This window comes from Clytia hemisphaerica, unplaced genomic scaffold (assembly GCF_902728285.1).
Source record: "Clytia hemisphaerica strain Z4C2 unplaced genomic scaffold, Clytia hemisphaerica genome assembly, whole genome shotgun sequence".
In the NCBI taxonomy this organism is placed as follows: Eukaryota; Metazoa; Cnidaria; class Hydrozoa; order Leptothecata; family Clytiidae; genus Clytia; species Clytia hemisphaerica.
The window spans coordinates 90,940-103,191 of NW_027104019.1; the positions used below are offsets into that span (position 1 = coordinate 90,940).

General features: G+C 38.1%; 1 protein-coding gene across 1 annotated transcript in view; it reads left to right on the top strand.

Annotated features, from left to right (window-relative positions):
* Nucleotides 1–12,252, top strand: part of LOC136811409 (uncharacterized) — a 49,239-nt gene that overhangs the window by 11,464 nt on the left and 25,523 nt on the right. Inside the window, exon 6 of the mRNA XM_067068011.1 lies at nt 156–305. Coding sequence (XP_066924112.1) covers nt 156–305 — 150 coding nt within the window. The remainder of the gene's footprint in view (nt 1–155; nt 306–12,252) is intronic.

The window sequence follows — 12,252 nt, forward strand, 5'->3', positions numbered from 1 at the left end:
AAATAAAAGTTTTTACTTGAATATTTGAGAAAAGCTAAAAATCAGTTCGTTCGTAATACTTGCTGACGTTAAGGCTCAATTTCGTTACATATTTTTCTTTTGGATTCCTGCAAGTTCAACCATAGAAATATTCTTCTTGGCCATGTTTTGTTTAGATTGAACGTATTTTATCAGATGTTCCCCCGTCACCGCAATACATGATGTTTTCAGCGACAATCCCACGATCTATCGAACGTTTAGCTGAACAAAAGATGAAGAATCCGATTTTCGTATCTGTCGGCCAATCAGGTATCACCAATAGTTTGGTAAGTGTTTTAAAGACATTGATGCTACTCATCGAATATGGGAGTGTATCGAATAGCAGAGGGTCGGTAATGTGAGTTTATTAATGGTGACTATCAATATCATCGAGTACTGTACATAAGAACAGTAAACAAGACGACTTAAAGTCGAAAATTTCGCATAATATTGGAACATAAATGACGAAGACGCATGAAACGTGACTCCTGCAGCATTATGCATTATATATTTTAAATGAAGCGTTACACAAAAAATACACATTGTATTACAGGTCGTAAATACCCTGTTTTCTTATGAAAAATCTCAATCCATTAAAGAACAAAAAGATTCCTAAAAAAATGCGACTAAAAATTTTTTTTATTATTTTTTATAAGCGTACAAAAACCTTTCAATTCAGAATAATTCAGAGAACTGTAATAAACTTGAGAAAAATAATTTTAAAATTCTTTGAAAATGAAGAAGAAAAAAAAACTTTTCATTCTTTGATGCCAGAAACTTCATTTTGTGCTTTACTTGGGCAAAGTTTATATCAACTTCCTTCTATAAACGGTAGAATTTTTTCTAAAATTGAGAAAATGGCTTGTCAGAAAAATCTGTTTGTATACTATCTTCGCTTTTTGATATGAATGATGGCGCACCACCATCAAAATCATAGGCAAAAAAACAGTTGACTAGTTGAGCTCCAGCTTCTGGACTAGAAAATGGCAGGGTAAAAACTAGCCAATTTTAAGCTTTAAAGAAATAATACTCCTTGAGATTAAAATTTGGCTATTTTTGCCAAAAAATTCCAAAATCTCAATGCAATAATCCATATGAAAATATATTAAGAAAAGCTTGTAACTTAAGGATACAGACTTCGGTCAAGATTTATTTACCACTGTCACTCAAATTTTCCCACCAGATACAAATTGACTTAAACCTCGCTTATAAAGTAATGCAATTATTCTTCTGATGCTGTAATAGAGACCTTTAAAAATATTTAATTAATTATTTCTAGGTTGACCGTAAACCTCACAAAATCATAAAATAAATGTTTACATACAAGTGAAAGTAGTAAGTGCTAAAAACAGTAAAAGAATCAATATTATACAAATAAATGCAAAAACAGAGAACAAAACACAGACCAGACAGAAAAAATGGCCAAAAAGGGCAAAACACAGAAAAAACTGAAAAGGCCAGAAAGACAAAAAACTGAAAACTGCAGCTGATGCTGTGACACTCCCCCCACAAATAAATAATAAACTAATTTGAAAAATTGGATTGAAAAAATATCTCAAATTAAACTGAATTATTGCATTTGAAAAGTTCTTTTGAAATATCAAGTTCATCAATTCCATGTATGAGAATTAAAGATCTTACAGACCGAGTAGTGACACGTTTAACATTTTCATATGCATTCTGGTATTCAACCACCACTTGGCGAACTTTGTTGTCACGATCGTTGATAACAGATTTCACAATTCCGTATTGATATGTTGAGGATAGGACCGAGTCCTGTTTGGTGAATAACACAATATCACCAGCTTTCATGTTTGTGCTGGTTTTGAACCATTTTGGTTGTTCGATTAGGTTAGGAACATGGGAGACTAGCCAGCAGTCAAACCATGCATTGTGGATTTTCTGATTTGCTCTTAGCATCTTGTCGAAGTCATTTTGGACTGATAACGTTCCACTTGGTCCACGGTTGTTGTTTCGTCCGAGTAGTAACCTGTTTGGAGTGATTAAGTCTGCCATCTCAAAGTTTCCTTTGACGTTTCGGACAGCAATGGGCGTGTCGTTGATTGAATTGGCGACACCAGCAGCAATGGTTTCCCATTGGATTATTGAAAGGCGGTCTTGGTGCATCGATTTCTCCAATGACGATTTGACTGCCTGTATCTTTCGTTCGACACGACCATGATGGTTGTGGCCACCAACAGGACAGACTTCAAAATCAATTTTTAAGTCACGATGGAGTTGAAATTTGATATTGGTTAGGTTGAGCCTCATTGTTTCACATGCTTTGACAAGTTGTCCGCCTTCGTCTGTCAGAAGCTTGTGTGGGTATCCAACTTGACAAGAGAAACGTGTGATTGCAGGAATGATGATGTGGAATAATCTTCCATGACTTTGATGTTGATTGCTGTGGTTGTGGCACAGCAAAATACAACTAACCAGATCTTTACAGTTGTACGTTTGTGGTGTTGAGAGTAACTTGAGAATGGGCCAGCAAGATCGACTTGTGAAACGTAGAATGCAGGTGCGATGACCAGGTTGTCTTGTGATAAGGGACCCATCTGCACAGCAATTGTCTGTTTGTTGAGGTATCTACAGCGCAGACATGATGTTCGTATCAAGGTAACAAGGGATCTTCCTTCAAGGATGAACGCTTTCTTTAGGATTTCACGCCATGTTGATTCGACACCAGAATGTTTGACTGAACTGTTCCAGTGAACCTCGTTTACGATACTGATGGCCAGCGGTGAATACTTTTCTACGATTGGTACGCAGAATGATGTTGCTTGTAGGTCTTTCATTGTTGACGTCATCTTTCCAACGACAGTTATAGAATCGGTTGGTAAGATGCGTCCGATGTGATAGAGAATGTCATCTTTTTCGATTGAGATTTTTCCAATCTTTTGTTTGACGAATTGTTTGATTTCTCCCGTTGCTTTGCGGAAGAAATACTTCTCAGCATGTGATATCTCTTCATCTGTGAGAATAATGTGTGGTTGTAATTTTGGTTGAAATGTCTTCGCTTCTCTTGGTATGCGAAGGAGTTTGATGTATCGTTGGACAATTGCAATGATTCTGACAACTTTAGAGAACGAATGACGGTTTGGATCCACAAGATAGTTTGAGAATTGATACCTTTGTTGAGCTTGTTTAAGGAATTCGTCATTGATCATTTGACTGTGGTAGGCATTGCAAGTATGTGTTGAAGGATTCTTGACTTCTCTATATATATTAAAACAATATCTGGTACAAACCTACGAAAGGTAGAAGACTACAAATATCTTGGTTCTTACATCTCTTCTTCTGAAAAAGACTTTAAAATTCGCAAAGGTTTAGCTTGGAGTGCATGCAATAAGCTGCATAGTATTTGGTCATCTTCCTTCATCGACCCTAGTCTCAAAGTTAAAATTTTCAAGTCAACTATTGAGCCAATTCTTATGTATGGTTCAGAAACCTGGTCCCTTACCAAAAAGTTTGAAAAGCAACTAGACGGTACCTATACCAGACTTCTGAGAAGGGTTAAAAATCTCTCTTGGCGTGACCATCCAACAAAACGTACCATATACGGTTCCTTGAAACCAATCTCTATCCTCCTTAAAGCCAAGCGCGTTCAATTTGCTGGTCATTGTTTCCGTGCCTCATCTGAGGTTATTTCCTCCCTATTGCTTTGGAAACCTAAACGTGTGGCTCAGAGATCGAGAAAACTTACCTTTCCGGATGTGGTGAGCAGGGATACAGGCCTTGATCTTAGCGACCTGGGCACTGCTATGCGCAACCGCGACTCCTGGCGCCAGCGAGTGGAATCCATTGTCTCGACTGCGGTCGAGCAATGATGATGATGATGCGCTTGTTCCAGTTCAGCTTGACTGAGAGTGATTTGTTTTGCTGTTGATGCTGGAAATTGAGATGCATCCTGTTTCATCCAAGGCATGCCATTGATCCATTGAGATGATTGGTCAACATCCTCTAGTGTTGTGCATCTTCTTGTTCCTACATCAGCTATCATGTCGCTTGACTGCACATACTTCCATGATTCAATGTTGGTTAAACGATGTATCTCATTGACACGGTTTCGAATCCATTGTTTGAGCTGAAGTGTCATGTTTGTTATCCAATAGAGTGTGATCTGAGAATCAGTGAATTTGAAGCTCTCAGAATGAGTTGAATTGAAGGATTTTCTTACCACTTCACTTGCATGAGTGTTGGTAAGTGCTGCTCATAGTTCGCCTCTTGGTTGGGTGTAATCGTCTGGCACAAGTCGTGATCTTGCAAATATGAGTTGACAGGAATAGTCGCCTTGTTTCCTTTTGAATCTTGCGTAGATTGAAGCACATATCAGATCTTGGCTAGCGTCGCCAAAATCCAATGTGGTGATGTTGAGGTCAACTGCGTCTAGTGGCACAATTGCTCGATTGAATCTGATTGATTTGATGTCTTGTATCATTTCAAAATGTGATGACCAGAGATTTCGAAGGTCGTTCGGTAAGATATCATCCCAGTCCATCTTGCGTCTAACAAGATCATGAAGGTCAACTTTTAATGTCGAGGTGATTGGAGTTAGAAGACCAGAAATGTCAAATACCTCTGACGCTTTAGAGACGCATTGTCGTCGTGTTAGATTGATTGGCACTTCTTTGATCTCTTTTGGTTTCTTCCCACGATATTTCTTTGAGAAGTTGAGTTGCTGAATGTCAAGACAGATTTGATCTTCTTTTGGGAACCACTTGTGACCAGCCACCGATACTGATTTTCCGTCGCTTGTCAATGATTCTTGTGGTAGTTGGTTGGAGAATGTGAATCCTTTTAACGAGAATCCGCCATGGTTGACAACCATTTCAAGTCGATCAGCTAGTTGTTTGGCTTTCGGTAATGATAGTTGACCAGTTAAGCAGTCGTCAACGTAAACGTCTTCTGTGATAGTTTTGAAAACGTCCGGGTAGGTGTCTTTGAAAATTTTTGCTGTTTCTCGGAGGGCTCTTTCGGCTTGATTTCCACTAGATTTAACACCGTAGATAAGGGTTTTAATTACCTTCTCCTCTGGTGGCTTGTCAGGACTGAGGTTTTCTTCCCACAAATAGCGTTGCAGACACCAATGTGATTGATCCAACTTGATAGAATTGTACATTTTGGCAACGTCTGTGTGTATACCAATTTGATGTCCCCTCCACCGCACGAAGATTTCCATTAGTTTGTTCATATTGTTACGTCCTTTGGCAATGATGCTGTTGAGGGAGAATCCGCTTTCAGTCTTCATAGAAGCATCGAATACCACTCTGCATGGGGTGGATATGGAATTCTCTTTCCACACTGCACGCCAAGGGATGAAGTTTGCAATATTTATATCGTGAAGAGATTTCTGGATTTCAGGTGTGAGGTTTTTTACGTACTCCACATAGCCAAGAGCTTGAAGCTTTTGTTCAGACTTCAAAACATCCTGTTTATCTTCTGGGTGTTTTGATAATCGTCTCAATTGTTGATTGTAGACTTGAAGCGCAATTTTTCTGTTTGGTGATAGGTAAATGGATGGGTCGTTTAGGAGAGGTAGATGTGCTGTTGATGTTTGATTAGATATGTCGATATCGATCGATTCATTGATGATGTGTTGTTCAACCTCCTCCTGCACGCTCATAACCTCATCAGTAGATTTTAGATTCTTGCATGACTGACATCCACGACAGTTGATGCATCTGAAGAGGAATTCACTGCCCACGGCTTGAGATTGTTTGAAGTGTTCTGATTCTTCTTCGATTGCTGATTTGGATGGGATGAAGATGTCTGCTTGTTTGTCAGTATATCCAAGTAGACGAAGGTCAGGATTAACGTGGTACCCTAACTGGAATAGCTTGTGTTGGTTCTTTACAAACTGAGTAGAATTGAAGTGATGATACTTGATGTTGTTGAACACTGGATGAGGTCCACCAATGACCCCAGTTGATCCATCAGGGCTCCTGAAGCATGATGAGTAGATGGTTAGTCCGGATGGCATCTTGAATATTTCCTCCGGGAAATATCTTGCATACTTGATCCCAATCATGAAGTCTGTGTGACCACCAACTTGCTTTGGTACAGATGGAAGATTGGAGAGATTACCGCCACAGCGAACATAGTCTTTTTGCAAATCGTTGATTACTTCGCCATGAAGATCATACATTGGGAACTTCTGTGTGATTTGATCCATGCAGGGACCGATGAATGTTGCGTCACCCCCGTCAGCCAGTGGAAGAGTGACAGTGTAGATGCCATGGTTGGATTGGCTTGATACTCCACCAACGCCACCCATTGTGATTGGACCAGCATATCGTTGGGTTGCACGATTGCCAAGTTGAGTGATAGCGTGATGTCGTACAATGAAATCACAGCATCCTGTGTCGTAGAATGCAGTGAATTGTTTGTTGCCAACAAGTATTGATTGGAGCATGAAGATAGCCTCTGGATCCTCATCTGTGTCGATTGAGTGAAAGGTCAGCTTGATCTCCTTTGAGTATGATGGCACAGGTTGTCGTATGATACATCTGGTCTTGTAGTGTTCCAGGATGTCGATGTTTTGTTTGTGCGTCTTGTGTTCTTCACAAACCAGTACATGCTTCTTGGGTTTAAATGGTCGATGATATGGATGTTGACAGATAAAGGTTTGTTGGCATTGACCATCTTTGTGCTTGCCTTGATCGCGTCTTGCCCCTGGAAAGAGACACTGGTAGCAGAGGTTCTTGAGTTGAAGGGTCTTGAAACGTTCTTCAGGTGTCATCTCAACAAATACCTTACAAGAAAAGTATTGTGTAAGCTTTGTACCATTTGGACCATTGGTTTGAGTGTGGTTGGTATCTCCGCAGATGTAACAAGATGATTGATCTGGAAAGCAGTTGTAGGTTGACCGCTTTCCTTTGCCACCGCCATTGCCATTGGGTGATTTGTTGTTGTTGTCTGGTTGTTTGGTAGCAGATGACTTCTGGATGGCAGCCTTCTGTTGATGGACTTTCATTTCCTTTTCAAGAAAGTCAATGAGTTGCGTCCACTTTGATTTTCCTCTCTTTGGTACCTCACAGGATAGGTTGAGCCATCTCATCATGCGTTGTTCACCAAGCATCTGAGTGATTTGGTTGATTGCATCGCTGAAGTAGAGTTCGTTTTCGATGTCATGGCTATATGCAAGGCTCATTAGATCTCGCATAGCATTTGTTAGTTGTGATAGAAAGTCAATGATCTTCAGTGGATCTTTGGATTTTTGTTCAATCTTGTATAAGCCTTGAAGTTTATGTTGGAGTAAAATTTGTTTGTCTCCAAACACAGTTTTTAGACGATCCCATATTTCGGAGATACAATCGATGGTTTGAACCAGAGATAAGGCTTGGCCGCCAAGGTGATTATTCTTGACAAGTTCAGCTTGAAGTGTTTGCGGAACAGAGTCTGAGTATAGCTTCTTAAATTCTTCAATAAAGGTGTAGATGTCAATAGAGGAATCATACCCGCTGAATGTGCTGAGCTTGATGTTGAGGCGACGTTTGTTGAAGGCTTCCAACTTTTCAATTTCTCTCGACTTCAGTTCTTGATTGAGTTTGCTCTCATAGTCCTCCTTTTTGTCTTGTAAGGCTGTATAATTTGTTTTAAGTTCATTATACATTGTCATATTTGGGCGCAAATAGATAAGTTCTTGTAACCTCTTTGAGATTTCCTTTAGCTCTTTCGTCTGTGTTTCCAACAAGGATTTACGTTGTTTGAGGTCGTCGTTGCTGATCAAACTGATGGTGCACAGCATTGAAGTGTTGAGAAATTTGATGGAACGATTAATTTCACTCACGATGAAGTCAGATTTTTGTTTGTCTGCATCAGTCTGAGTCTTGGTGTTTGAGTCACTGTCGTCCTTGAAGAATTTGTTGACTTTTCCGATGTATTCAATGACATTGGAGCAAAGCTTGGTAAAGGGTTTTGCGTACGACTTCTGGTAATCGTCTTCTGATAGGTTCAGTTTCAGTTGTCTGTTAACTCTTTTGTAATCAGTTCGTAAAGTTTCTAAACGAGTAACACAGGTCTTCATCCGGTCAGGATGTATCATATCAACAGGGTTGTCCTCCATAGTGTCCATGATTTCGTCATGAAGCTCTGCCATTGAAAGGAAAAGTTCTTTGAACGCACCTGTTTTGATAAGAGATAACATTTCTTTTGGCTTGGTTCCTTCATCAGTTGGATGAGGTTGATCTGTTTCTGTTAAGTTGGCTGGATTGGTATCCGTTTGAATTGGAGGTGTGGTCTCCTTAGATTTTGTTGCAGGTATTGCATCCTTTGTTGAATTTGGAGGTGTGGTCTCCATTGGAATCTTACGACCAGTCTTTGAGAATGTGTCGAAGTTGAATCTGTCCTTTGATCGTGTTTGCATCAATGGTACAGTTTGTTGAACCCTTTCTGTTCGAATGTTGGGTCAGGGGCAAATGAAGGTGAGACTGGCTGTGTTCGTAACACAATTGAAGTATGGTTCGAACTAAAATGAAAAAATTAACTAAGTCTTACAAAAATATCTAAGTTGAAAATAAATTGAAGTCTAATTTAATTGCATTGAGAATATTGAATTTGAAGTTATAATTGAAGTGTCTATGTAAAAAGTTTAAGTTGAAGAAAAATATAAGTTGAAATGGCTAAGTTCTAGCAGTGCAGAAAGGCAACACCCAGGCAAAATGGCAGACAGGAAAAGCAACCACTGAAAAGAAAAAGCAAAACTTACCAGCTAGCCTGGGTATGAAAACTGTGTGAAAAGTGTGTGACTAAGTCATATTTGAATTGAATGACTAAGTCTTGTTGAAAGTTGAAATTTGGAAAATTGATGTTCACCCTTCAAGTGCTCCTTTTGGAATGAATGCAAAAACTGAGAATGGCACTGCTATTTATCAACTTGTGTATAAAATACAGACCAAAAATTTATAAATGAAAAATGCAGAATAAAGCAAAGTTGACATATACTATTTGAAATTTATTGAATAAATTGACATAAATTAACATAAATTAACTGAAAATGTCCAAAAACACTGAAAATCCCAAAAATGCAAAAACAGAGAACAAAACACAGACCAGACAGAAAAAATGGCCAAAAAGGGCAAAACACAGAAAAAACTGAAAAGGCCAGAAAGACAAAAAACTGAAAACTGCAGCTGATGCTGTGACACATGATGCTCAGAATGCCTAAAAACTAAGAAACATCTAAGAAACATGCTGAGGCTGAGAATGAGAAAATAAAATTTTTTAATTCGGTTTTTCTTAAGAACCTTCCAATCCAGCCTTCCATGAGGCTGATTATGTCAAAAAGTTTAGAAACATGTAAGAAACATTTAAGGCTCAAAAGGCCGATTTCTTAAGAAACATCGAGGCTGCTTGGTAAAACTAGTTTCTTAAAAAAAAACAACTGTATATTGGCTTCTTGGTCCCACATCCCTCATCCCCGATTCGATGAATTGGGCAATAAACATACGAAATATGTTCCTGTTTGGTCCCTAAGAACAAATAATTTAATGGAATCGCTTTTGGATAACTTTAAGGTAGAGTAGGTGGCAGTGCCAAATCAATATCGATTCATGAGAAAATATAAATGCCTTGGAAAGGGGGAGCAGGAAGGAGTAGGGGGCAGGAGAGCAGGGGGAACTAGAGGGGTGAGGGTGTACCAGCTAACGAATTTACTAATACATTGTTATAATATATACCGCTAAATTAAAATTATCTATGAAAAATTTAATGTACGTACGATGCATAGATTTTAACAGTCTCAAAAAAAACTCAATATTGTCCATCAATATGTATCTTCTTTGTATGTTTAGTCTAATTGTTTTTCACTGTCCATCAATGTATCTTCTTTGTATGTTTAGCCTAATTGTCTTTCAACACCCAACAAACAATGGCTATTTTGTATAGGCCGACAAAAATTTCTTCGGGTACATCCTTAAATTCACAATACTTATAGTTATATCCGTTGCTGTAGTACGGTTCTAGCATTTGATTTGTGCGAGAAGACTTTAAAGAATCCTTTGGGTGAAGCAAAACAAACTCTCCCTTCTTTAAAAGCTGCGTATCCAAACCTTTCACTACAAAGGCATTAGAAAAGGATCGGCATTTTTTGTCAATATCATAGTTTATAAAGCGGATATTTCTTTGACAGCTAAAAAAAAATTTACGCATGAACAAGAACCGTTCATTCTTATAAAGTTCTTCATTTACCATCACATTAGCTAGATTTTCATACCATTCTTGGTAATTGGTTTTATGCAATGGTGTGCCTTGAAGATTATTGGTTGTAAATATATAATAATTCACACCCCATTCCAAACGTTCTATTAAAGGTAATTTCAAAGGATCTACTCTTTCTTCCTTCTTCGCAACAGCATCATTGTGGATACCAGCTGTTTGATCGTTTGGTTTCTCCCTTTCGTCTTTAACATTCGTTTTCAGCATTTGGACTTCGTTGCGTAGTGATTCAATGGTCTTTTCCATTTTGTCCTTCATCTTGACCGTTTCAATTTTGTGTTCATTCTCTTTTTTGAGTTCTCCATCTTTTTCTGCCATTTTCAACGCTAATTCTTTATCTTTTTCTGTCAATTTCAGGGTCATTTCTTTATCTTTCTCTGCCATTTTCAGGGCCATTTCTTTATCTTTCTCTGCGATTTTCAGGGCCATTTCTTTATCTTTCTCTGCCATTTTCAGGGCCATTTCTTTATCTTTCTCTGCGATTTTTAGGGCCATTTCTTTATCTTTCACTGCCATTTTCAGGGTCATTTCTTTATTTTTCTCTGCTATTTCTTTGTCTTTTAAGATTTTAAAGAAATTACTTTGTCCTTCTCGCTCAAAAGATCTTTAAACTCGAGTTCTTTAGTAGCCATTTGCTTTTCTGAGTTGGAATCAACTACCATTTTGTTCGATTGTAACTCGTGTACGCTCTTTAGTTTCATTAATTCATTTTCGTGCTTGAGCGATTGATTTTCTTTTTGCAACTCTAGAATCTTGGTTTTGTTGTCATTTTCTTGTTTCGACATTTTGTTGTCCGCTTCCAAAAGTTGGATTTTGTGTTCCAACTTCAATGTTTTGGTTTGTCGCTCATGCTCTTCCTTAAGTTTGGTCAACTCATTGTTGGCAGTTTGCTGAGGGTGGCTTTGCTGAGGTTGGCTCATTGCTGTGGCGGCACAATGAGCCAAATTTCTTTCATCCGAGTGCGCTGAATTCATCTTTGACTTGATATGAGTATCACCAGCAAGTTATTCTATCGATATTAAAATATGAGTACAACAGTGTACAACTATCACTTTCAAAAACATTCAACATCATTTCATTTGCATACAATAACATTGTATGGTTTCATAAGAGAGAAAAAAGCATCAGATTACGAGGACTGTTTTGAAAAAGCTTCAATTAATATTTATAGAGATGCATCTTTTTATAAGCATTTTATGGTAATGAGAAAATCCAAAAGTTAAATTTTGGATTTATCGCTCGTGCTGTTCCTTGAGTTTAGTCATTTCATCATTGGCAGTTTGCTGAGGGTGGCTCATTGCTGTGGCGGCACAATGGGCTATATTTCATTAAACCCATGGTTAAATTGCGGTCGAAGTAGTGCACTAATAACATCAAATCATTTGCTATATAGAGAAGTACAGCTCGTTTAGATTTTTACAAAGCAAATATTTCGCTTTTGATCCAAGTGATATAAAAGTATAATAAGAAGATATTTGAGTCAGACTTTAAATTTTAAGGTACTAGTATGAGGTTAGCAACTAATACATAAAGCACTACTTTACCTCAAATTACTCTGCGATGTTTTGAGGCAAAATAACTTAAAGTTGTTTGTATTTCTAACTAAAAACACAAACCGTAATTTGATGCCCGATGATGCGGCTGTCAACATGATTACCATTGTTTATTTTTAGCATACAAAACTTATAAGAAAAGTATTTTTTATGTTTATGCTTTATGTTTTTTATCACATGCCTGTGTATGGGGCCATCCACATAATCGTACGCACCAAAATGTCGAAAATTGGATACCCCCTCCCCCCCTGTACGCAAGCGTACGCAAATGGCTATACCCCCTGGTAAGTACGTACTTTTCATCCACCCCCCCCCCTCGGTTGAAGAAAGTTTCGAATTCAAATTGTTTGGTTCGGACCTTTATTTAATACATGAAACTCAATGTTTATTAAGAAACTTTTTCTTTTCCTTGATGCGTATAAGAAGCGTAAAAATCGACAAAAAACAAACAAAAAAGGGCTAT